The sequence below is a fragment of the Neltuma alba genome, unplaced genomic scaffold, assembly GCF_004799145.2.
Source record: "Neltuma alba isolate B1F8T4 unplaced genomic scaffold, ASM479914v2 tig00005275_pilon, whole genome shotgun sequence".
Taxonomy (NCBI): Eukaryota; Viridiplantae; Streptophyta; class Magnoliopsida; order Fabales; family Fabaceae; genus Neltuma; species Neltuma alba.
The window spans coordinates 132,648-159,481 of NW_021634044.1; the positions used below are offsets into that span (position 1 = coordinate 132,648).

The 26,834-nt window shown below is 37.2% G+C and overlaps 5 protein-coding genes across 7 annotated transcripts; 2 read left to right on the plus strand and 3 right to left on the minus strand.

Moving 5' to 3' along the window:
• The first annotated feature begins 2,095 nt into the window (after positions 1–2,095).
• On the plus strand, positions 2,096–3,783 carry LOC114747275 (galactinol synthase 2-like). Its single transcript, XM_028935582.1, has 4 exons — positions 2,096–2,537; positions 2,666–2,986; positions 3,070–3,204; positions 3,301–3,783. Exons 1-4 carry the CDS (start codon positions 2,208–2,210, stop codon positions 3,496–3,498), a joined length of 984 nt encoding a protein of 327 aa, XP_028791415.1. The 5' UTR covers positions 2,096–2,207; the 3' UTR covers positions 3,499–3,783.
• A 1,586-nt stretch (positions 3,784–5,369) lies between these two features.
• On the minus strand, positions 5,370–8,448 carry LOC114747347 (ADP-ribosylation factor). 2 transcript variants are annotated; one of them, XM_028935671.1, is made up of 6 exons: positions 7,931–7,971; positions 7,632–7,792; positions 7,423–7,493; positions 6,163–6,282; positions 5,766–5,966; positions 5,370–5,669 (listed from the first exon to the last, which is right to left on the minus strand). In XM_028935671.1, exons 1-6 carry the CDS (start codon positions 7,954–7,956, stop codon positions 5,664–5,666), a joined length of 585 nt encoding a protein of 194 aa, XP_028791504.1. In that variant the 5' UTR covers positions 7,957–7,971; the 3' UTR covers positions 5,370–5,663. The 2 variants fall into 2 exon arrangements, with proteins under 2 accessions (XP_028791504.1, XP_028791505.1); XM_028935672.1 differs by lacking the exon at positions 7,931–7,971 and adding an exon at positions 8,384–8,448 and having other exon boundaries at positions 5,372–5,669.
• Positions 8,449–9,487: 1,039 nt separating this feature from the next.
• On the minus strand, positions 9,488–11,288 carry LOC114747287 (WAT1-related protein At1g09380-like). Its single transcript, XM_028935589.1, has 6 exons — positions 11,254–11,288; positions 10,765–10,878; positions 10,389–10,632; positions 10,132–10,290; positions 9,784–9,935; positions 9,488–9,659 (listed from the first exon to the last, which is right to left on the minus strand). The coding sequence occupies exons 1-6, from the start codon at positions 11,286–11,288 to the stop codon at positions 9,488–9,490; spliced, it is 876 nt and encodes a 291-aa protein (XP_028791422.1).
• A 4,832-nt stretch (positions 11,289–16,120) lies between these two features.
• LOC114747340 (inactive glucose-6-phosphate 1-dehydrogenase 4, chloroplastic) lies at positions 16,121–20,601 on the minus strand. Its single transcript, XM_028935661.1, has 12 exons — positions 20,169–20,601; positions 19,680–19,944; positions 19,257–19,435; positions 18,803–18,897; positions 18,375–18,489; positions 17,984–18,189; positions 17,768–17,876; positions 17,643–17,680; positions 17,410–17,530; positions 17,138–17,340; positions 16,844–17,044; positions 16,121–16,770 (listed from the first exon to the last, which is right to left on the minus strand). The coding sequence occupies exons 1-12, from the start codon at positions 20,277–20,279 to the stop codon at positions 16,530–16,532; spliced, it is 1,884 nt and encodes a 627-aa protein (XP_028791494.1). The 5' UTR covers positions 20,280–20,601; the 3' UTR covers positions 16,121–16,529.
• Positions 20,602–23,674: 3,073 nt separating this feature from the next.
• Positions 23,675–26,503, plus strand: LOC114747346 (pyrrolidone-carboxylate peptidase 1). 2 transcript variants are annotated; one of them, XM_028935670.1, is made up of 5 exons: positions 23,675–23,772; positions 24,691–25,014; positions 25,637–25,741; positions 25,848–25,895; positions 26,068–26,503. In XM_028935670.1, the coding sequence occupies exons 2-5, from the start codon at positions 24,745–24,747 to the stop codon at positions 26,305–26,307; spliced, it is 663 nt and encodes a 220-aa protein (XP_028791503.1). In that variant the 5' UTR covers positions 23,675–23,772; positions 24,691–24,744; the 3' UTR covers positions 26,308–26,503. The 2 variants fall into 2 exon arrangements, with proteins under 2 accessions (XP_028791503.1, XP_028791502.1); XM_028935669.1 differs by lacking the exon at positions 23,675–23,772 and adding an exon at positions 23,895–23,985.
• The last annotated feature ends 331 nt before the right edge of the window (positions 26,504–26,834 follow it).

The window sequence follows — 26,834 nt, forward strand, 5'->3', positions numbered from 1 at the left end:
ATTTTTTTAAAAAATGTCTTTTAGATAAAATTAAAAGAAAAACAGTTTCATATTGTATTTTTTAAAAAAATTAAAATAATTACCATTAGAATGAGGGGTAGATTGGAGAAAATTTAGTTACTAAAGATTCATCGGGATTTTTCAAATGTATAAGCTACTTCTTATTGCTTATCCTAAAAGTGTGGTGGAAGGTTAAAATCACGATTCATCGGGATTTTATAAAAATTATCCAAACACCCTAAACATGCTTCATAAGCACTTATTTGAATTTAAACGGGCTTATTTGAGATCCCACCGCTTAACCAAACAGGCTCTTAAGTGTGAAATCACGAATCAGCGTAACGGATCATCCCCCCGAGACATGGATCTCCCCCGTAACAACCGTTCTGTGGCATGCCACGTGTCCGGTAACGGTGACGTGGCCACCATCCCCGCGACCTTGAATCGGATTTTAATTTTGCGGCAGAAAAGGGTAGATACTAGACGGATAGCATCCTTAATATTTAATTATGTAGGGCCAGTCGGTGATGTTTGGTCGGTGGAAGTTAACCAGCCCAGTCAGTATTTTTCATCACTCTTTACCATTTTCTTTTTTCTCTTTCTCATTTTTGGAATTAATACGTCTACTTTTTGGAATTAATAAATCTAGGGAGAATTACAATGAGGTCCCAAGTAATTAAAAAACAAATCTCAGAGGTTGTCATTCTCACTGTAGGACTTGTTATTACAGACTGCTCAGGTTGTTACTTGGGACTTTATAGTGATTATTTCTCTTATGTGGGACTTAAATGTAATTCTCCCATAAATCTAAGTTCATCAAATGAACAGAAAGGTCAATTGTCCAAATTTTCTGGTTGGAAAAATAAAAATCAGATGCATTGCTTTCTGTTTGCATTGATTTTGCAGTCGCTGGTGACTCTACAGTGTAAAGATTGGAACATCTTGGGAGCGCTGGTCTCTCGTCTAGAGACAAAAGGTCCGCGCGTATGGTCCTCTCAACCTTCATGCTTATTTGATCATCCATCAGATTAATCCGGGCAACGTAAATTTTTGAAGGCAGAATAAATATGAATCAATAAAAACACACGTAGTGAGAGAGATCTTCGGGTTTTCAGATGTGGGAGCTCCTCACACGTGTGCTGGGGATGGCAACCGTTCATTCGTTTTTTTTTTTTTTTTTTTTGGGGTTGACATGGGCACGAAGATGGCAAGTTGGCAACCATTCATCGAAGGCGGGACGTGAAATTAAAAGATACTGTCAATCAGAAATAATAATGGAATCATGCGAAAAAAAGAAAAAGAAAAGAAATAATAATGGAATGATACGCGTATCAATAATTAATTCCAGCGTTAAAGCGGGGTAGGATGCCAAAAGTGAACTAAACCGATAATGTGGTAATAAAATAAATTGATTCCTCAGAAAGGACAGCTGGCACCGTCGATTCCAGGACATATATCTTCTCTCTCTCGACCATAGGATCAAATTGCCGACAGACGCGGAGTGACATTTGTCACTCGGTTTGAGGCTGAAATACCCATATCACCTTCGGGAAAACAGTAAGTAGGACCTAAGCGACCGAAAAGTCTAACTCAAACTGGATTAGTTTACTCTCGGGATGCAATAAGATGGTACTCCTCCAGTCCTAATTATAAGACTCAATTGATTTATTTGAGGAGATTAAGAAAGTAAGTTAAGTTAGTTATTTATAATAAATAAGTGTTGTCATTCCTAAAATATCCTTGCTAATTAAGTATATTGGCTAAAACTATCATTATTAGAAAGCTTATCTTGGAAAAAATGCATAAATATAAGAGACAAAATGGATTGAGGTCTTATAATTAGGACCAAATAAAAAATCAAATGGGGTCTTATAATAAAGGCAGGAGGAGTACTATACTATTCTTTTTCTTTTCTTTTTTTCACGTAGATACTATATTATTCTGATGAAATCCCCTCAACTCTCAAAAGTTCAAAGATAATGTATATTATTCCGCCATCACTTTCGGTTTAATTTACTTTTTCTTTTTTAACAGTGAACAAGACCCTCCAAAGCTCTATATAAACTGCTCCCCCCACCTCTGTTTTCCTCCCACCGAAATCGACATTGCCTTTGTTTCAAGCTAACTCGCTCTCTTATCCTATACATTTTCTCTTCTTTCAGTGAAACCTTCCTTCCTTCTCACTCACTCTCTCCTCGGCAACACAAATGGCTCCCGATATCACCACCGCCATAGCCAACGCCACCGCCGCCCAGGCAAAGGCCAACAGAGGGGACCGTGCCTTCGTGACTTTCCTCGCCGGCAATGGTGACTACGTCAAGGGAGTGGTGGGACTGGCCAAAGGTCTGAGAAAGGCGAAGAGCAAGTACCCTCTGGTGGTTGCTATTCTGCCGGATGTTCCCCGGGAGCACCGTCAGATTCTAGTCTCTCAAGGCTGCATCGTCCGCGAGATCGAGCCAGTCCACCCTCCCGAGAACCAAACCCAATTCGCCATGGCTTATTATGTCATCAACTACTCCAAGCTCCGTATCTGGGAGGTTTGTTTCCGTGTCCCTTTCTGTTTTTGCCTATTGCATGTCTTGTACGTATTCTAGGACTCGCTAGTTGGGTTATGGCTTATTCCAACATATGTGGGCGTTTCTCATATGGATGGAAAATTCTGCAGTTCGTGGAGTACAGCAAGATGATTTATCTTGACGGAGATATCCAAGTGTTTGACAACATAGACCACCTTTTTGATCTGCCAAACGGCTACTTCTACGCCGTGATGGACTGTTTCTGCGAGAAAACTTGGAGCCACACCCCACAGTACAAGATCGGGTACTGCCAGCAGTGCCCTGATAAGGTTCAATGGCCAGCTGAGTTTGGACCCAAGCCTCCACTGTACTTCAACGCTGGGATGTTTGTTTACGAGCCCAGTCTGTCCACCTACCATGACCTCCTCAAAACCCTCCAAGTCACCGAGCCTACTTCCTTCGCTGAGCAGGTATCTACTTCGTCCAAACAATTCTATTTGAGATCTGTCCACTCGTGCTTTGTTCTGATTAAATTCGAATCTTTTGGTTGCAGGACTTCCTGAACATGTACTTCAAGGACAAATACAGGCCTATACCCAACGTCTACAACCTCGTGCTGGCCATGCTGTGGCGTCATCCTGAGAACGTTGAGCTTCAGAAAGTGAAAGTGGTTCACTATTGTGCTGCTGTGAGTATCTTGGATATATAGTCAATTTTAGTTGTGGATGGATGATGATGATCTGAACTTGTACTGAATATATACGTATTTACTTGTGGGTGGCAGGGGTCAAAGCCATGGAGATATACAGGGAAAGAGGAAAACATGGACAGGGATGACATCAAGATGCTGGTGAAGAAATGGAGGGATATATACGAGGATGAGACGCTGGACTATGTGAACCCTGTGAAAATGGGTCGTATTCAGGAGGCACTTTCCCAGGCTGGCAGGGTTCCATTCGTTCCCGCCCCATCCGCCGCTTAGTTTCCTTATTGTCCATCAAAGTCTGTAAAGAAGTACAGAGTCGTGCTTTGGCTTTTTTTTGGGGGGTTTGTTTGATTTGGATGATCTTCCAATCTACAATGGAAGTCGCACAAATTTTTTAATGCTTTAAATTCTTAGGACCTTGGGGATTACAGAGTCATTTTTCCCTTATTTTTCTTCTTTGTAATGATGAATATGCAGCCACAGTAGTGCAGTACTGTTGAGCTGTGGTGGTATCCGTATATTGATGAAAATGAATATAAACGAATATATTTATTTTTGTATAAAGTTCTCCATTTCTTTTCATTTTCTGCCGCGCTGTTAAGTCTCTGCGACCGGGGGTTCGAATGCAGCGGCTTCGTTGAACTAACAGGCCCCATATATTTTCTGAACAAGAAGGGTTTTGAATTAAAAATTGGAAGCGATCGTTTCGGTTACATAGGCGCTAGGATAGATCCAGCGTCCACAGAGTGAATGTTTATTTGCTTTGCGCTGACTGCCATCTTCATTGCTTTGCACTGACTATACTCAAATCTATTGCTTCCATGACCTTTTATAACTTGACCGAGCTCCGTTCCAAGTGTGCGAGCAATTCCGCTGGCAGACTTATGAGAGTCCTTGCTCTTCTGGATATACCAGCAGATTCATCTTAAAGTATCAGGAAGTTTCCTACTGCAATGCTAAATGATGAAGTATTTTATATATATATATATATATATATATATATATATATAGTTTACATATGGAAACTCCAAACTGAGAATGAAAAACGCCGGGTCAGGTCTGTTTGGTTAGAATGGAGGCACGCGTGAGCGATACTGTATTACATTACAATTTTTGTTACTCTGACAAACGCCAAAGAAGGTCGCAGGTTCGAGACCTGCAAGGGCCATTGCGCTATTTTATTTCAATCTTTGGGCTTCTTTCGGGCTACGCTGAATAGCAGGCTTTGTTTATTTTTGGGCTTTATTTCCCCAACGCCGTGTGTCGGTGAACCAAGGCCCATCCTTTTCTTGTCACTCCGCCCCAGATTCTGATTCCCCCACACCCCAAAAAAGAAAAAAATCCAGTACTACCCGCTCTACGCTGTTTCAAGGGGAAAGCGTTCTCTCTTTTCTTCGGTTATTTGGGTTCAGCAACGGTGAAGTTTAATTGTTCACAAGTTTGCATATAGGCCGCAGGAAAGGCTTTGTAAAATTAGTTTCAATGACAACTTTTCAGGTGAAAAAACATATTTTGAGAGGCAAGTAACTCCAATTTCTCTATGAGAGAGGAAGAAGCTGTGCCTCGGTTGTTTATTTAAAAGATTATTCTCTTGAAGTCATAAGAAAATTGTGATTGTGTCATTTTACAATATTTTTTTTGCGATTGTTATCATTTTATTCCCCGATTTTAATAAAACTTGCATATACAAGTTTTGACATTAAAATAAATTATTAAAATATTGTACAAATTTCTTAAGCTGCGAATTTTTTATGACTGCTAGCGGAACCCATTATTCTTCCTCCTTTTTGTTTTTGGCCCGGATTCTTCCTTTTTATATGAGCTTGACTAATTGTTATTCTTTCCATGATTGATTTCAAGCAATTTTTGAGCCTATAACTTGCGAGGTTATAGTTATACAATAATAACAGTGACCTTTAAGATTAAAATATCTGCGCGCCTCTAAAAATACCTTCCAATTTTAACAAGAAACTTAGAAAATAAATGAACCCATTAATGGTTCATTAATTTTCTAACGCAAAAGCTTTCTAGCATCACTGAGCTAGTCTAAACTTTCGTGGTTACCCAACAGTCACAGTGACACTTGACCCGAAGTCAAGTTTAAATATTTGCGCGCCTCTACAAAAATAATTTTAACAAGATACTTATCAGAAATAAATGAACAATTTTGTTTTGTATGCAGTAAAACACTACAATCAACATTGTATTGATAATCCAATGTCCAATGCTAAGACAACTGTGTTCGTGACATGTGCAACATCTGATTCATTAATTATTTAGAATCTACATGATCGATAAGCCATTGCTATCATATATGATTCTTCTCATTAAAAAGAATGTATGCAGTAGCAAAACAGGACTCCGAAAAAGCCTAGTAGTGACTCAAGCTCAAACCCACTTCGAAGCAAGATTGCGTTGCAGCGTTCCTCAAGTGATTGCTTTCAAGCCTGATACACGAAGCATCAAAACCAGATGATTACTTTTTTGGGGAAAAAAAAAGAGTGAAAGAAATCATCTACAGGAGATTTTAAATTCAAGCTCACCTTGTTGGCTATGTTGTTGGAAAGCCAATCCAGTCCCTCGTAGAGTCCTTCCCCAGAAGTGGCACATGTGCTTTGGATATACCAGTGGCGTTGACGAAGAGAATGAAGACCAAGTTTGTCTGTGATTTCTGCAGCATTCATGGCGTTTGGAAGATCTTGCTTGTTGGCAAATACAAGCAGCACCGCATCTCTCAACTCATCCTATACGGTAAACCACAAAAAGGCAGTACTAGTTAACACGGAATGAAAGTAATACTACTAACGACAGGTGTCACCATCATCACTTGAATTGTTGTTAGCGCACGTGTGAGCTAGCGAAATCCAACATTACAGACTTGAATCAAGGACCAAGCTTCCCTCATTATTAAGTTTCAGAATACAGACTACTCTGTTTTACCTCATTCAACATCCGGTGGAGCTCATCTCTAGCCTCAACAACACGATCACGATCGTTGCTATCAACCACAAAGATAAGCCCCTGGGTATTTTGGAAGTAGTGTCTCCATAGAGGACGAATCTGTGGTACAGGTACAGAAGGCAATTAATGGAACGAGCATGTACATTTAATAGAAGATTACAAGCAAGATTTCCAGTCAACCTTAGTAAAATGTTAAAAAAATGTTAGCCAGGTAACTAAGCAAACAAGATTACAATACCGCATACCTAGCATCTCAAAAAGTAAATATAAGTAGACAGGAAACTAGGTCAAACGTTAGCTAGGTAATAAATTTTTGAAAATGGAGTGGATTCAAAGTGCATAAGCAACAAACCAATTCTACAAAATAAACCTGCAACACAAAATTCATGTTTAGGAAGTCTTTGTCCTATATCTCACATGTAAACCATATTCAGATATTCTTCCCCTCAAATCAAATGGTAAAAAGGAAACAATTTAATTTAACAGTACATAAACCATGACAACTGTCCATACGAGTACTCCGTTTGATGTTACAGTGTAACCCACAACAGGGTTAGCCTTCCCCGTTACAATGAAGAAAAAAACTTGAAAGACGAGTTGCTCCGCTATTTACAGCTTAGTTTGTGTCATGTGCCAATGATGACACCTTTATTTAACAGTTAAGGTAAGACCATCCACAAGCACATATGCTAATAAAAAAGGATAATACTGGACATAGTCTACATCAGTGACATGGATCATAAATTAATAATCAAATATCACAGATCACGCATATGATTGCTTGTGCATTTAAACCGTGCCTAAACAAATGTTTCAAGGACTACCATATACTTTATCATGTAAGCCACAACAGGGATAGCCTTCCCTCATATAGTTAAAGGAAAAACTTGAAAGACAAGATGGCTCTAATTTATGTAGCTTATGCTTTCGTTGCGTGCTAATGATGAGTGATGACATATTTAATTAGCACAAGACCGTCCATAAGCACATATGCCAGCAAAACAAACGAAGATAACACAAGGTAAGTCTTGTAGACGATAAATTTGAAATTGAAAAAAACACACACGCGCCCGCGAATTATTTTTAAATCTTTCTTTCCTTGATGAAAGCACTTAATAAAGAAAAGGAAGACACAAGGAAAAAGCATCATTCGTTGCAAAAATAAGTGTAAGATTATTCCAAAATTGTAAGTGATCTCTCCAAACTACAACACAAAACAAAACTATACTAACTACACACCTTGTCTTGGCCTCCTACATCCCAGACCGTGAAGCTAATGTTTTTGTATTCCACAGTCTCCACATTAAATCCTGTTCGACATTGAAGTTGGGTCTTGAGATCAGATCAAGAATACCAATATGCACTCGAAGTTCTACAATTTCAGAAAATGAAATATTTTCGTACCAAAAAGTGCGAACATGGGAAATATAAATTTGAAAGTACCATACCGATTGTAGGAATGGTAGTCACGATCTCTCCCAGCTTCAGCTTGTACAAAATGGTGGTCTTACCAGCAGCATCAAGACCTACCATGAGAATTCGCATCTCTTTCTTTGCAAAGAGTCGACTAAACAGTTTGGTGAAAGACAGCCCCATCTCTTCGCTTAAGCTGGATCCAGAATTCAATACGAGACACAGATCAACAAATACGTAAAAGGGCACATTTCTTCATTGATCAATTTCTATCTTCAAGAAAAAGGACATCACAGAAACATTGTATCGTTTTAGAAGACAAGCAGATCTTCACCTAGTTGTAAATTTTCGCAGACCCATGCAATGAGAACAGTATTAGTGGTCGGATTCGGGCTAAGAAGCCAACAATGTCAAAATAATAACAGTAAAAACAGAATAAAAAATAATTATATAATACTCCGATCACAAGGTAAAAGGCCCGGTCGGAAAAATGAGATAGGTAGATCGAAAAAAGTAGACGTTTGCATGTGTCCGTGCAACAGATCTGCTAGAAATCCAAATAATAATTTTTCTTGTGGTCCTTGCAACAATAAAGGTTCCAGAAACAATAAGATCTCAAGAGAAAAAGCTCAGATTTACGAGAATACAAGCGACAGGAGTAGAGTGCAAGTGATTCAGATCTCAGATCCACAATAGAAACCCAATCATCCAACGAATGCCCTTCCGAGACATTAAGACCGATAGTAAATATTCAAAAAAAGCAGACTACAGAGGAAGGCGCACTTACATGAGAACAACGCGCGATGGGTTTAGAGAGAAGGACGGGTGAAGAACGAGCTGCCGAAGCCGAATTGAGAAGCCAGGCACTCCCGTCGGTTAATTTTATAGGCGGCCAAGTGATCCCGACTAACGGGAGTAACAGTCATGATGACGGCGTTATGGTCTTGTTTGTTTAAAATCATTATTTTAAATTCTACTAAAAAATTATTATTTTCAATTTTCAATTTTAATTAAAAATCAGGGAAGTTTTATTTAATGCGTCTCAGGGAAAAGGAAAATTCTCTTTCAAGGAGGGAGAGGGCTTGAATTTTAATGAGAGACGAAGGGGACTTCAATTTATTTCATTTGAAACTAAGCCAAACTATTGAATTCAAATCATCAATATATCAAAATAAAACATAAAATTAAAAAGGAGGGCTCATACTCTACATTAAATATGATATGATACGCCCATGGCTTATAAATTACAAAATCTTATGATAATATATATATATATATATATTAGCCATTCACTCGTCATGATTGTGTGAAAATTATTTAAGATGAATTTAAACTTCTTTGATTTTTTTGAGTTTAAGAATAAAGTAAATTATTTTACGTTTGCACAAAGTAAAAGAACTCATAATATTGCAATCTCTGCGGGTTCACAACGAAATTAAAGCACGTGAACTAAAAACTATGCAGACTAAAAATCATCGTATATTCATTTGATAGAGTAGTAATACTCATAATAGGTTAATTATCAAGAAATCTGCGTGTGGGTTTTCACCCTTGCGTATGAGGCATGATGTTAATGCACGTAAGAGTTTGAAGTGGACTTGCCATGATCTGTAATTTTCTTCAAGAAATTAATTTTACACAGGTGTCTGTGTCGATAACTAATGCGACGTTAGAGCTGATAAACCAATGAAAAGCTTCCCCCCCCCCCCCCCAATATTCATCTCGTAGCATAAAAATCATGATCTTGCGGCGTCTGCAACTTTGTAACTTAAGCTCTTCTGTAGCTGATATTAAATGGAGAAGTCAGATAAACATATTAAGGTTAGGTAGCATAATTTGTGATCTCACTTTCATCCATAGCTTATCAAGAGGATATACCAATTACAAAAATTTAAACAGCAGTATTATGGTTCTCATCCGAAGCCCTGCAGCCAAGGTGCATCGAGTCGTTTCCGTTCTGCGTCAACGCTTCATCTTCAGTCTTCTGAATTGCGTCTCCCGCGTTGGTCTTTCCCCACAATACAGAATACATCCCCAAAACTATCAACACGGATCCTATGGCGCTGCAACGAAAGAAATTAAATTCTGGATTCATATATTCGGGAGCAAGAATTACAGATGCAGAAGTGACTATGAGTAGAGAAGGATAGCCATAGAAGATAATAAGGCTTTTGCATAATTACTTACGTTCCAGCATGTAACTTGTCGCCAAGTAACGCCCAACTGACAAGAGCAGTGATGACGAGTTGCATCAGGCTGAACACAGACATGAAAAGAGCGCCTTTCCTCTCAATAGCCCACGACATTAGACTACAAGCTACCCCAGTGCAAACTATACACTGATCATCTTCATAATACCATTTATAATCACCATCGTTATTATAACAAGTGTCATTTAACTTGTTAGCGTATGAAGCTTTTTGTTCATAAAGAAATGGTTCTCTGCTGCTTTCAAATTCTCAAAACCGTGGTGCATTGGAGAGAAGTCATCCTCGTTTTGTAATGGTGAGAATGAATATTAGCCAGCAAGCATACCGCATAAAGTGCAGATGCGAGTCTCACAGAATTGGCGAGTGACCAAGCTGAGGGTTTGCGTACAAAACACAAAGCAATGGCCGCACATTCTATGCTTGCCAGGAAACACATGTACGTGATGCTGTTGCAAGGAGCTGGGTACTTCTTGCATAAGTTTGCCTAGATTTTTAACAAAACGATAAATACATGGTAATTCACGCTCCTATGTATATATGTGACGACGTATTAGAGTTACTTTATGATGAGATGAATCTGACTTGGATTACGAACCAAAGAGCCCAAATAAGAGCACTCCCAATGACTAAGAGAGGACCAAATAACGAATTTGTTTCGGACATGGAGCTTGCTCGTCCCGCTTTCTCTGCATATTCCCAGTGAGAACGGCCTAGATTGATGGCTTTGCCATGGTAAAATGATAAGAAAAGCGCTTCTCCAACACCCACAACAGTCCCTAACACCATAGCTTGCCCAGCTTTCGTCTTGATTCTCACACACTCTCGTCTCCCATGACAAATTCAAGAATTCTAGTGAATCAAAGTATGAGAGAGAGGCGCTTGAAGATGAAGTTGATCCGGAAAAAGGAAATGACGAAAAAGTAGGAAGAAGTGAATAAAGAGAAAACTCCGTTGGTACCCGGAGAGGACAGCGAGAATGAAGGTGAAAGCGGGGAGCATATTGGTGAGCGCAGATGCAATGGTAGCAGTGGAATATTTTAGCCCCACGAAGTACAGTATCGAGTAATATATACTGGTAAGTTTTATACGGGGGAACGGGAGGAGGTTAATAATTATTCCTCTGATACTAAATATAAAACCTCTTTATACGTACAAGAGTCTTATATTTAAAATGGAAGAAGTATATACACTAAGTAACCTGCATAACAATATATACTTCGAAACCGTCTGGTCAAAACTTGTAAGAACAACGTCTGGTCAAAACTTGTTTGCTCCCGAAATTCAGCGTATGAGGTCACTCAGTACTGCAGACTGGTTACGTATTGGGCCTGGCATCCAATGACATGGACACACATAAATTAGAAGACAACTGAATGTAGAGCAGTTCATGATTAGAGGCAGCCGTGGCCTTTTGGTTTGGGTTGGCATGAGCACATTTGGGCTGTACCAGTCAGTAGTCACTGTCACGCTGAGGGAGCCCATGTTTTACCAACTTCAGGGCAATGCTTCATTCCACGTGTCAATGCCATGGTACCAGAATCAGTAATCAATAATATTATCTCTGGTTTTTAATATAAGAACCTGTTTGATTTTTATTTTCATTCTAAATATAAGATTCTAATTTACTTTGTTCCTCATATTTATCTTTTTTTTTAAATAGTCCTTGTAATAATAGTAATTATAGCCAATAAACTTGATTAGCAAGAATATTTTAGAAAAGACAATACCTACTTATCACAAATAACTAATTTAACAAGTTTTTTTAATCTATTTAAATTAGTAAAGTAACTCTAGTATTAAAAACTGGAGGTAGTAATATATATACACCGAATTCTCAAGTTCGTAGTCATTCTGCTTCCTGACTTAGCGTGCGCCATCATATTCATAAATTCATACATGTTCACCTTCTGCCCTGAATTTGGTGGCTTCCTTGCCCGTTATCATTTTTCCCTTTTAAGTTATTTGTTACTTCACAGTATATCTTTATTTTGAAAATTTTATCAGTTCAAAAATAATACTCCTCCGATCTTTAATATAAGACCCATTTAACTAATTTGATTAGATTAAGGAAGTTAGGTAAATTAGTTAATTATAAGAAAAATGACACATTTTTCTTAAAACACCATAATCATCTTTTTTAATACTCCGTCTCCCTCTTCTACTTGATTATGGTTGATTGAGTATCCATAGGAGTAATTTAGGAAAAATTAATAAATATAAGAAATGAGTCTTATATTTAGGACCACAACCAACTCAAGAATTAGGTCATATATTAAGGACCGGAGGAGTATGATCATTAAGCATTGGTCATGTATATATTTTTTAAGAAAATTAGTTAAATTGAACGACGTAAAACTGGAATCACGAGAGAAATTATTTCCCTTTTAAGAACCACTTGTGCCAGGTAAAACACAAAGGCGCATAGCCACGCGGTGTAGCTTAGACATTCATGTGACGCTGTTTTGGCGCGCAACCAAAAGGACAAGCAATTCGACGAGAGCATATCACATTCCAACTCATTCAAATCGTACCTGGATTCTCACATGGTGAGTTTTTTCAGTAACTTTATAATTAAGAATTTAACTCTAATTACGATCTGCTGATAGTGGTAACTTCGATTACGAGTCGAAAATAACCTTGGGGCACAGTGTTAGTGAGAAGTTACGTATGGGACTTTTGAGAGTTGCAGCTGACAAGTACAAGTGAATTAATTAAGAAGCTAAAAAGGAACAAACCTTTCAAATTCAAAGAAAAGACAATACAACAGAAGATAATTCTGTCTTCAGTGGACGGCCCAGGTAACAGGGAGAGTGAGGCTGCGCACTTCATTATTTCAGGAGGCCTTAGTAGTCCGTCGTCTTTTCCATATTTATCAGAGGCCACACTTTCAGTGAAAACACGACCTTATTCTCTCGCTTTCTTCATCTGTCTAAACTAAAGAGAAGAGCGATTCCCAGGCCAGACATCCCGATAACACCAACCGCATCATTCGTTTCAAGTACTACTGTATACTACCTCCGATACTAATTATATATCTCGTTTGTAAGGAGTGGAAACAGACAAAACATATACAAGAGCAGTGCGATAACTGAACAGGCCCTGGATTTTCGTTGCTTCTTAGGTTGAAAAAGGACAGTAAATGGAGGAGGGCGGGGTTGATTAAAGAGGTTTGCCGATTCTGGATGACGACTGAGTAGTCAGGACTACATAATTTGCTGCATAATTATACACTACGTACAAGCTCTACGCCAATACATATCAGCTTCGGTTAACATACATATTATCAAGTTCATCAATCCGGTCCGGTCCAGTCTAAGCGCATATGTAAATAACCCGGACTGCAAATCTGAAGCTGAAGGGTCCCTGTACTGCTAATTAATTCACAAATTAATGACAATATGCTGATTGAGCAAATTAACATTGTCGATGAACCGCATGCATCTAATTAATATATATGGTGCAATTATAAGGAAAGGTTTAGGTCTAAATAGTCATTTTGTTTCTCATCATCTTCTTCAATTTGTGGTGGCGGTGCCGGTGCCGGTGCCGGTGCGGCAGCCTGAGGTAGTTGTTCATCTGCCGCCTGCACAGCGTCATCGTGCTTTGCAGAGGTAGAAGAAGAAGGAGCAGATGGATTCGAAGAACATGCGTTCTTCGGGAGCCTTGCTGGTAATCATCAATGAAATCCGTGCATCCTTCGTGCTTCGTATCAAAGCATAGAACTTCTCCAGCTTCTCCTCTTCGCTTTCTTCTTCATTATTCTCTAGCTTCCTTTTCCTCCCCTCTCCTTTCATCACGATATTTTCAGCTTCCTGCACAGCAGATTGAGAACGAAAAAAGACAGATAGAAAGAAGAGTTCAATTAAAAAAGAGATATAGAGAGAGAGAGAGGATGCAGTTGGAGAAGCCAATGTGATGGAAACTGAAGAACTGAAAGATATCAGGACTGAGTGAGTGGGGATATGGTGCTTTGCTTGCTCAATTGGTTAGCTGAATAAACAAAACAGTGTTAATTGACTCGCCGGACCGGTCAAGACCCCGGGGATTTTTTTTATTTTTTATTCACTAAAACCAGATAATGGGCTGACAATATTGCCCGTCGCTGACACCCAGACAGGGAGCTCACAGTAGGGGTGTCATTGTAATTGAACATAGTGCCCACCCCTACGATGATGTGAAACCATTATATTTGTGTTATTAAAAAAAAGGAAAGCATCATATTTGCGTCAGCTCATGGCGTCATGGCTCCACTCACTTAAATATGTGTCACGTCCTAAATGATGAGGGTCATACATAATTATTGATTTAAGAACAAAATATCAGTATAAAATGGATTTTTACATTACATTAATATCAGTATAAAATGGATTTTTACATTACATTATTTGTAATACAGTTTAGTTCTTAATTTGTAAAAAATATAACTAATTTAATTTGCATATACTTATAGTATAAAATATTAAAATTTGGTGAGGGATAATGTCATCACAGTAGTGGTGTAATTTTCAAATAACATTTCATTGAATACCCAACTAATCAATCTTTATTATTTGCCTCAGACGTAGCAGATAGTGGTTGGGAATGTCTTTATCTCATCAAGCATCCTTTCTACGATTGTCAATGCCCCATTTCCCGTTGGTATGGGTTAATCCATACCCCTTTTGTTTTTTATTCTTTAAATGATGTATTGTTTAAAGTCTGTTTACCGCTTATATTTCGTCCGGATTCTCTATCTTAATGACACTGGGCATTTCTTCAGATTTTTTGAATGTGAAATTACGAAATTGACTTTTTATAGATGTAACGAGTGTATGTTTTTTGATTAAATGAAGGGTGACAAAAATAATTCACTGCTTGTAGAAGAAAACGACAAATCTTGCTCTCATTATTGTGAATCGGGAACGTCTTTTTGGGTTTTTTTGTTTTGGCTTTTTAAAGTATTGATTGATGGGGGCCATTTTATAGCTAAGTGCGAGTGAACCAGGTCAATGCAGATAATTATTTTTAAAAATTGACTAGCCTAAAAAAGTTATTGCTTTAGTTATAAATATAAGAACTAATTAATTAATTTAAATAAATTATAAAAATTAGTTAAGTTAATTATTTGTAATAAATAGGTGTTGTCTTTTCTGAAATATCATTACTAATCAAGTGTTTTGATTAGTACTATTATTGTTAGGAAGACCATCTTAAAAAAAGTATAATAATATAAAACAGAATAATTTTTAAATCTTATATTTAAGATCAAAATAAAAATTAACAAATCTTGTATTAAAATATGAGGTGATATTTTTTATATGCACTGGGACGACTTGACTGGAACAAGTGACAATCAATCAAGTGAAAGAATTGGAAGCAGCGAGTGGGAGGTTGTGTCGAGCAGCGTATGGGAGACAATGATTTTATCTTTTGGTAGCGTGATATGTTTTTTTATTACAGCAATACATTTATCTCGTGTGATAATGTGAGATATGGTGGAAGCTTCTCAAGAATTATACTTTTTTTTTTTTACTACCTTCTATCTCAAATATAAACCTTGTTTATAATATAAATTGTATTACAAATTAAATCTTATATTAGGATTGGAGAGAGCAATAATTTTTTAAAACTCTACTTGATATATATATGTGTGTGTGTGAAGGATTGTTACAAGGATAAAATCAGTAACAAGGAGTGAAGAAAGTGTTGAGAGATGTTAAATATGTTGATATAATGATGCATTCCAACACATCAAAGATTAACCCCATACATGGAAAGAAAATTAGAAAGGAGAGAAAAATAAAAAAAAATTAAAGGAGAAATAGGTTTTTCTTTTTTGAATAAGAGAAAAATATGAAAGGAAGAAAAAGCATGAGAGAAAAAAGTTAAGTCCTGTGTTTCATTTTTTCTCTATACACGAGAGATTGAGGGGTAAATAAGATTTTCATGATTACTCTCATCTCATGTCTTCTTGAGTTCCTCCTCTCCTTATTTATTTTCTTTATTATATTTTAAAAATTATTCACTTTTTTTTATTTTTTTATCTTAAAACAATTTTTCATTAGATAGTTTGGTTTTAAAATATAATAATCTAAAAATATATAAAATCCAAATAATTTAACTTTAAATTATTTGATGATGCTAATGTTAGTATAATTTTCATATTGTAATATTTAATTTCACTTAGTTTAAAACATGATATTTTTGATAAGGATCTTTTAGTCATATTTTCTCTTGTCTATCAAAATATTTTTTTTCTTACTTTGTTCTCTTTCTTCTCCTATTTTTTTTTTTCCGCCTCACTTTTCTGCTTATCCAAACATAGCATAAAATTCTTAAACATAAAGGCATATAACTCATTGCAAAAATAAACTAGCACGATTCAGTTATAAGATGAACAAGGATTCGTCTAGGAGAAAAGCCTGCTGTTGCCTACCGTCCAATCAGATTATTCAGAAGTCTTTCACATGATTTTTTTTTCAAAATGTCAGATCAAATATTTGATAGCTCAATTGTTTCCAACTTTTCACATCAGTTTTCTGGGTTTCATAACCCACAGCCCAAGGAAACGCAGCACAAAGAGAACTTGGCAATCTCAACTCCGAAGTCACACAGCCTCGTTCGTCAATATTCTTTATTTGCTCCGGTTTTCGTTATACAACCTAAAACAGAGAAAGGACTAAGGGGGCTTGGGGGCAAGGATAAATAAAGAAGATAGGATAGTTTTTGAACGAACGAAACAAGTCATTCCTCTGGCCATGGCACACCGTGGTTTGCCCACAGGTAGTATGCTCCAACGGGACCACGACCACCCACCTCGTACAACTCCACTGACATATTTTCTTTGTCTATCTCATTCAGAATCTTACTCAGAATGTTCCACGCCGCTTCCACCTCATCGCTTCTCATAAACACGTGGTTATCCCCATCAATTACATCTAGCAGAAGATGCTCGTATCTGTCAGGCACCTCCATTGATTTATACCTGTCACAACATTTCACTCATGCATTAATAATAATAATAATCATAATCAGTGCAACATTTTACAGGTTCTTACTTGTCCTTGTAAAGTAAATTCAATTCGGAAGAGTCCAGCTTCAACCCCAATCCAGGAATCTTGTTGTTTACTTTAATCAGGATTGCTTCATCTGGCACATCACGAAGAATTAGTTCATTTGTCGCACGCTCAATGTTATGCCCGACGCACCCGTGGTAAATATTTCCTGGAACATGACGAAACCGGATTCGTATCTCCATTCTGCGTTGTAATTTCCAACCCAGGCGAGCAGATAAACCGAAATAAATAATATTTCTATTAAGTATAATATTAAAAAAAAAACATGATATTTACTGGTGTTTGATGAGTCCCAGGCCAGTTTTGACCAAAAACGGCACACCGTCCCATCGCGCATTGTCAATGTATAATGCAGCAGCGAAATATGTAGGCGTCAGACGGTTTAAGGATACATCGACATGGTTTTCCTTACTAGCTTTATACTGCCCAAGGATGACGTCTTTAGGTTCTAATTCGCGAATAGATCTCAAAACCTTGACCTGCGAAGTACCTCGTTACCAACACCATTACATGCTTCGGGGTTTTGAGCGTGAAAGTAATGTGCGAACCTTTTCGTTTCGAATATCTTCTCCGTCAAGGCTTACAGGTGGTTCCATGGCAAGCAACGCTATTGTTTGGAGAACATGACTGTGGATAATGTCACGAATAATCCCATAATTTCCAAAGTACCTGGCATGGGGGATGTAGCTGATGTCAAAAATTGCAATTTTCCTGTGGCGGGAAAGCTCATTATGCATATTCAGTACCCACAATAGCTAATTGAATTTACTCAAAACTTTACCTTCCAGGCTGCGTGGCCAAATCCTCTGATAAAATGACCTGCGATGAATTTAATCGAAGCAATATAATATCACTAGCGGAGTGTTGCACAAAGAACTGATCAGCTTAAACTTAAAAAAGAGTTACCTGTACATTATGTATATACGCACGGCTCCACAATGGCTCAAAGACTAGATTCGAAAACCTTAGAACTGTGAGATTTTCAATAAGATTCCTCCCTAAAAGATGATCAATCCTGACAACAGAATGATCTCACTCATAAATTATTTATCGATAATTCTGAGTGCGCAAGAGATGACGTTTAGAAAGAGAGGGAGAAGGTCGAGTGCCCGATATAAACACCTGTATAATTGCTTTTCCTGAAACTTGGAAAGAAGAGACTGTGTCAGCCTATGAGAAGAGAGTGCATCAAATCCAAATGGTTTTTCAATTATAACACGATTCCAGCCCTTTTGGGTCTGAGCACAGCTAGCAAGACATGATGCAACATCCAGAAGTGCTTCTTGTGGAACAGAGAGGTAAAAGATCCTGTTTGATTTATTCCCCCCCTGTGGTACACCATAAGCTGCTATAGAATCAGTTGCCAAAACGCATAGACCATATAAGGCATCAAGTAGGTAGACAAGCATGCATTCGAGAAGAAATTTGCTTTTTCAACACACGCCCCCCCCCCCCCCAACAACCAAAAAAAAAAAAAAACACACATACACTAGTGAGATTTATTCTAAATTACCTCAATCTGCGTCATATGATAGTTCAACTTGGACATCCCATGTTTATTGTCATAACCTCCATTGATGTAGTATGTTCTACTAAGGAAAGCATCCATTTTGTCCCCACAGTTCTCTCTGACAATTTTTTTTTTGGGTATTTAAATTGACGTAAAGATCATATAATATTGAATAAGGCCATAATGTAGAAATGCACGAATGGAAATGGATATCATTCTTCCATAATTGCGACAGAGGAAATGGTTGACCCGACAGTGCAAAATTTCACATGAAAAGTCAACGTTTTGGGACGGAAGAATAACCGCAAATCATGAGGAAGCAGTTAGTTTCTCAAGTTAATTGATTAAGATGAAATGTAAATGATATCTTCCTGTAATTGGAAACGGGGCACAGAAGGTAATGACTTGGGTAAGTGACAAGAGTAACATACTGATGATCAACTCGACATGTTAGTGTTGAAGCTATGATGGATTGTAGGTCTTCGTCAGTCATATTCTTTCTTGAGTATCCAAAAATAGCAACATTCTGCAGACATAGGAATGCAAATCCAACAAAATATTTGAAAATTTTAGAATAGGTAAAGATGCAAGTAAGTGTAACACCAGCAACCACTCCTCATGACAAACCCCAACTAACTTATCAGTCAGCATAAGGGAAAATGTTAGTTTAGAAACTACATGATACCAGAAGGTCAAGAATCCCATACCATGACAAATTATATTAATGAAATTGAGGTGGGAAAACAAATTACGATAAAGATAGTTCTGAAAGTAAATCTGCCCAGGGCAAAACATTCATATTTATCATGTATCAATGTGAGCTTTTAACAAGCATGTATAAGAAGTAAGAACAGTTAAGTTAAAAATAAAGAAAAGCTGCTGTACCTCAGGAAGGAAGCCACTATAGTACAGAGCAAATAATGCAGGAAAAATTTTCCCCCTTGCTAGCTCACCAGTAGCTCCTATAACAGCAATGCAAAGTGAGGGTGTCCTACTAACATCAGTGGCAGTACTGGGGGAACTTGTATGTAGCCGAGGCGGAGATTCAATGGAGGTGACCGTATCTGGAGAAACATTATGCTGAAGGTTTGTTGAAAGACTTCAATGTGCATGGATGCTGTAAAAGTAGCTTTAGGAATGATCTTCTTTTAAAAGGAAAAAAAAAAAAATCCATTTTTCTTATTTTATTTAATTATTTCCGCTTAGTCTGAAACTTCAATCTTGAATAAATTAAGTTTCCGAGCAAATTATGAGACGCAAAATGCCGTGGAGATAATAAGGGAACTCTCAAAATTGGTAAAGGCTAACCATCAGAAACATCGAGGTTTGAGGACGAAGCTGGAGTTGGTCTTTCTTCATTTGAAAATCCTGTTTCCAGGGTGCAGGTCAACTGACTTCTATTTTGACTTCTCGATCTCTTAGACTCCCTAGCTGGTGGACATTTTTCACTCTGTAGATGGAAATTCAACCTCTCAAGTATCCATGATTTTAAACCACGGAATCTTCGGCACATGTTCGTGTCTGCACCACTTAGCCTGACACGACCACGAAAGTAGCTTGCAGCAGCCTGCAACTAACGAGGACAACAATGAAACTCACTGCTAGCACCGATTTTTGCCAAGCCATCAACATTTAGAAACAATGGCATTAGGAAAAACTATCTTCAATTTTTTGAATCACTTCATTTTTTCACATTGAGCTTCAGATTTCCAAGCCCAACCAAATTACTACCAAGAGAGTTTGTTTCCCTATTCCACATCAGAAAACAAGCAATAAGTAGGCAATGAATCAACTCACCGGACAGCTACGAACGGTGATTCTGAGACCATCGGAGCAAATATGTCTCGGTCTTAAGATTGAAGATTCTGAGCAAGTTGCCATGGTAGAAGAAAAGGACATGGCCGACATATTTCGATGAGTTTGGAATCTCTCCGTTAAGACTTCGCACGTCAATTCTAAGACTTGAAATGGAAGAAGGTTGCAATCGGAGCTCTTGGCCCCAGAAGACGGAGAAACAGTGTTGACCGTTATTCGGAGAGGCAGATTATTGATCGTAGGATTGGGAAGTTTGGTGGGGATTTTGCAGCATGATTATGTACGATGGTAGCAAACCTTGCACTTTGCCCTAAGGTCTGTTGGAGGAACTACGATCCTCACAATAGTTGTACTGTGGCTGCCAAACTCCTTTTCTCTGGCCCCCGCCCTCTGCCAGTCTGTCGGCTTGGTCCTTCCACTAACCGCCATAACGACGTCGTTAGAGTTCCCGCTCTCAGCATCCACTCCAGAACATGGGAAGAAGCCAATGCCTGTGGAAACGTCCTCGTCATCTTACGCCTTCGACGTGAGATTGATACGCGTTGATAGCATACATCTTTATCAAATTATTTGATTTTAAAACATAAAAACATCAACATATTTTTTACCAATTAATTTAATTTAAAATTATTTTCATGACGTCAATCATAAAATTATTTTTGCCTTCATTTTAATTTTGGGAGGACAATTACATGGCACATGATTTACTTCTTCACTTCTCAATACAAAGAGTTGCGAAATTAATTTTGCTAGGTTAACAAAATTAAATAAGTTACTTAATCTTAACAAATGTAATCTTAGCTAACATTAAATTATATAGGTTAGATGAATTAGTTTGAGAAAAAAAATCAAGATATAAAATCAATTAAAATTTTATACTTTCTAACTAACTTTTATATTTAATAGTAGAGGAGATTGTTATATAAGAGTACTAGAGTTATTATGATATTGGCTTATTTATTATATGGTTTTTTATTTTATTTTCTCTCCTCTCATAATCAAACCGCCCCCCTCACCCCAAAACCAAACGAAGGGTTGAAGAAAACGGGTAGCCCACGACAGCCGGTGGCCCATATTCCTGGCTCCTGGGAGATGGAGTTTTGTATAGCTTGCCTGGCAAGACACAACGATCACATGACTCGGGCTTCTTTGGTATACCAGGTGTTGTTTGGTATGAGAGAAATTAATAAAAAGAGGAAGGGAAGAAAATTTTTAATAAAACATAATATAAAAAGATAATAAAAATTAATTAAAAATTTTTAACCCCATTTTTTTATTTTTTTTACATTGAGTTCATTAAAATTTCTCTTTTCTCCTCTTCTTTTATTTTTTATTTTTCATATCAAACAGACCCTTAGCGGACAACAAAAAAACCGTTTAAAATAACTTATATGTGATGTGCAGAATAAGAAGTAAAAATATGAAAAGAATTTTATGTTGATTTTTTTTTTCCAAAATTAAGATTTAAGACTTGTATCAAATATTTGAAAAAGGATGCTCTAGATCTAGCAAGGTCAATAAGGCAGCATTGAAGAGGGCTCTTTTGAGCACTATTATCAAACTCGCGAGTTGACTCTCTGAGTTTAATGTTTTTACGTTTTCAGCTAAATTTTTGAATTTGATTATGTTTAGTGACTTTATATATGATTTTTATAAAAAAAAAATTTTGTTGAATATGATAAATTATGAACATTGATAGATATAATTTCAATTATTTAAATTTAAAATATATTTAAATGAAATTATTCGCGTTTTTTATATATTAATTATTTGATTATATACTTTTAATATCAGTTTATTAATAAAAATAAACTCTTATGAGTTCACGATTCGAGTTTACGATCCGAATTTATATTATTATTACGAGTTTGTTTAAATTTGTGAATTTGACAACTTACTTTCAAGTCTTACGAGAAAATCCCAAGGAATGACTCATTTCTTTAATGCTGACTTTTCCGCAACACACGAGCCTCTGCTTGATTCGTTGTGAATTTCCCCGTCTTATCAGTTTATGAATTGGTTTCCTGCCTCCATAGCATGAGTTCTCGGTCATTTCATTCCTCACATCGTATCTTATGATCACCTGTTTGCTTCCAATGCGTCTTTCTTCCATCTTAATGTTTTAAGTGTTTCCGTGAGCTTCATCCCCCGTTATTATTCACAATTTTATATGCCAATATTAGTCGAACTCAACATTCTAGTAATAAATTGAACCACACGACGTTCGATTATAACAAAATTTATATCCTTACCCTCTTGTAATTTTAAAAAATAATAAATGTAGCCAACAGTAATTAATCTAATGACGAACTTTTATAAGCGTTCTCTAAATCTAAGACATGTCTTGATTTTAATAAACTCTCAAAACTCAACTCATCAAAAAAATTTTATAAAAAAATAATAAATGTGTAATATTTTAATTAGTCTATTTATGCGGCTCTGCTACTATTGCACTATATTTAAGAGTTTACGATTTCAATTAGGAAGCGTCTTTCAAATACGGCACATGGAAAATTGGAGTTCTATTAAAAGGATATCGTTTCTAAAGTGGCTACAATTATTGGCAAACCTAGATATTTAAAAAAGAAAAACAGAGAGACGAACAAGTTAGATCCATATATATATATATATATATATAATTTGTCGTGATTACTATATTTCCTTTTTCCACGTTCAGATCGGTACCCCATTGTTATTTTATCCGCTTGCGCCGCTGTTCATCCCCCATGGCCAACATAGCTGAAAGCTGGATGAATGTGTTCAAAACACCAAAGGTGATGTGGAGACAGATGGGGAAGGACACAACCACCAATCAATTGGTAATTAAATAGTAATGCTAATTCAGATTTTCACCATTCACCAACACCCCCACCCCACCAACCATCAAACCTCAATAATGAAATTTATTGGCACTAGAAAAAAGTAATTTTAAAGAATATTTTTTATAAATTGAGACAAAATTTTTTTGCATATTTACTTGTATATGATAAAATTATTTTTAAAATTATAATTAAACATTCATTAGCCTGAACTCTGCCATCTGCTTGAACCCCAATACTGAATGGTCAAGGTGATTTGATGCTACGCGATGCTCGAATCGTAGGACGGTCCCCTCTTTGTAATTTGATGTTACTTCGTGCTGGAGTATGGACCGAGCACTTTCTTTCATGCTCTGAAGTTATTCTATCACTCTGATAGTCTGATGGTCAAAAAAGAAGTTACTCTATCACTCTACCAAAAAAAAAAAAAAGAAATTAGCCATTATTGTGGCTCTGGATTCTTACAGGTGGAAGGCTGCTTTTGAGCTTTGACGCTCTGTTTGAAAAAGTAGACTTCCTTCGTATCGAAGACACAATCCCCACATTGGGAGGGTGAAGTCAACATTTTTATATTTTTATGCTTAATTTCGTGATGATGGCGTCCTCAGCTGAAATGTTATAAAGCAAGAAAAGGAGTCCTTACTCTGCTCATCGTTTTTTTTGTTTTGTTTTAATTATCGTATGAAGAGGGACCCCTGAAGCTTTGAAAGAGATAAGAATTGGATCAAGAAGCCAATTCAACGTGCTAATCCGCCGTCTATTATCAGGTTTAGGTCACTCACTATTAATAAATAAAAAAAAATTGATACAATTACAGTAAGTCCATTATGATGTCGGACTTTGTTGTGTGAAAGCGACCTCCTTTGGTATTTTTATTTTCTATTGTCTTCCTTTCTCTAAATCCGATCGGACTCTTAACTTGATCAGCTTTGAGTAGATAAGGCTGGGGGATGTGTCATCTCCTTTGTTGAAGATTACTGGTACCCCAAAAGGCTCTCAAGTTCATTTTTCTTTTTAAATTTTCATGAAACATGCTTAGTTATGATTATCGGCTTTTTTCCTTGTTCGATATTACTTTTCCGGATGTTTGATCATTCCTGAGCCTGATCGGTTTAACGTTGATGACTTTTTCATCTCAACTTTGGGTTTTATCTGTGGCTAACTGCATAATTCAGTATGCATTAATGGCGGGTGTTTTCTGTCTCTCTTTTGTCCTGAAAATTCTTGAATCCTCTCAAATGGGTCTGTATCTATGTTCTGAAATACGATCGTCCTTTTTGTGCTACTTCGCGAGACAGGATTCTCTGATATAAGCTGTCTACTTATTTAATTTGCGAGATTATGCCACGACCCACTCTTTTCCTTTGTGTTTCCGTAACTGACTGTTTTTCTTCCATAAATCGGCTGCAGTTTCCCTTCGAACCACCTTCTCTGATTTGATTTGATTTATGAGGGATAATTTCCACCCTTTCGATTCAATCAATGTTTATTAGCTGTCGTCATAAAATGATGAAGGGCATACAATTTGAAGGAGAATTTTTATACAATCCCAATTCCTTTTGTAGCATTTAAAAACAGATAATTGATGGGCGTGATTAAGAACTATGATGTGATTTCCATTCACCTGATCGACGACAAACAGTCCAATTCTGGGCCTTACTAACTGAAACATCATTTTTTTGCAGATAACTCTTTTGTGCTTAGAGCAATAAACATTAAATCCTCAAGGAAGCTGGCAAATGGGGTCCGAATGTCCTCCAGCACCAGTAACAGTCCATATAACTGGTTTTAAAAAATTCCATGGAGTTTCAGAGAATCCAACAGAGACCGTTGTGAATAATTTGACAGAGTACATGAAGAAGAAGGGTTTGCCCAAAGGTTTAAATATTGGGAGCTGCAACATTCTTGAAACTGCTGGTCAAGGAGCACTTGGTACCTTGTACCAGACGTTGCAATCTGCCATTAGTGCCAAAAACTCTGAACCTTCGAATTCCAGAAGAGTTATTTGGGTGAGTTACCCGTATAAATTTGTAGAAGTACAGTTATGTTGATTGATTCACTCTTCTTAAGTTTATGTAGTCAGATCCATATTTATACTTATCAAGTTTCCCAACGAATCTTGTTCTGGTACTCATGTTTTCTGGTGAAAAATTGTGAATAATTTTTTTTTTGGTCAAAGAAGAAAAAAAAAAATCGTGACTAAGACATCACCTCACATGGTAAAGAGATCAATCCAGCACAATAAAAGTGGAGGAACCTTTTACTGCTTTTGTATTGAGTGGGGTTGAACTCATCACAGAGAGTTCCATGTCACCGCTGCTCTATCAAAGTCCGCTCACCTAAAGCTTTTTGGCTGAAATAGTTTTTGTGTGACGCACTGAGAACTGATTTATGCAATGTACGAACCATTTCCAGAAAAGATAATCAGCTGATGACTTGCCTTTGATTAAAGCGCCGGTGACAGTCAAATAATCATGTCCTAGACTCCTAGATATGAAAATCCTTTAAGAGAGAATGGTAAGATACCCAGTTGGCGGGGATCTTGCCTTGAATCTGTTGTTATGTGAGTACATTTGTATCTCTAAAACCCAGCGTCTCATTTTCTGACTGTATATGATTTTGGTTATTCAGCTGCATTTAGGGGTTAACAGTGGTGCAACAAGGTTTGCTGTAGAGCACCAAGCTGTCAATGAGGCTACTTTCCGTTGCCCGGATGAAATGGGATGGAAGCCTCAGGTCAGTTTGGGACACGTGTTTTATTGGCTTTCATTAAAGCCTTTCAAACGGATATTGTTTGATTATGTTGTCATTCACTAAATTCTCTACATTTTGTCTTTTGCAGAAAGTCCCCATTGTTCCATCAGATGGTGGAATTTCACGAACACGACAGGTAAATCGGATTAATATGATTTTCCTTTCCCCCTGTGTTAATGAATTCATTCTCTAGTTCCATCATTGTCCTGGCTGAAGCTGCAAGTATTTAAATCTGCTTCCCTTTTTGGAAGCAATACATATGATTTTTCTGACATGGGAATTTGCCATATGATTTTGAGTTTATGCAGACTTGCCTTCCAGTAGAGGAGATCACCAAGGAATTGGCGAAGAAAGGTTACGATGTTATGACATCTGATGACGCAGGCAGGTTTGTGTGCAATTATGTTTACTACCATTCCCTGCGCTTCGCCGAACAGAACGGCATCAAATCCCTCTTTGTGCATGTCCCTCTCTTCTTGACAATAGATGAGGACACTCAAATGCAATTCATTTCTTCCTTGTTAGACGTACTTGTTTCTGTGTGCTAGCAACATTCTGAAAGTGGGACGAATGTATCTCCGCTGAAGACATTATTATATATTTAAATTTGAAAAGATTAAGGAAAATGGCAGATGTAGCAGAGGCATTTGCTTTCATGGTTAATGTTTCTCAAGGTTTCAACAATTTGTCTGGACGAGTCTCTGTCTGTTTTCGCATTGTGAATAAGTGTTCATTTTCCTAAAAGCTGTTGTTCCCATGTTGCATTTTTTGCGTTTCTTTATGAATGAAGCAGATCTGCTTACTGAATGTTGGAGTAGAACTAGAAGCCAATTCGGGCGGGGGATGTTGTAAAAATTGGAACAGAGGGAGATAATGAGAAGCAAATGGCTGAAAAGCTAACCTTTTGGTTTCCAATCATATAATGCTACCCACGGGGAACTTCGTAGAAGTTTAAAGAGACGGAGATAATAGGAAGCTAATTTATCCCAAGGTTGAAAGAAAAACCTTTTGGTTTCCGGTTACATAATGCGACCCCTGCATGGAGTCACTGTATCTCTCCATTTACCATTTTAAT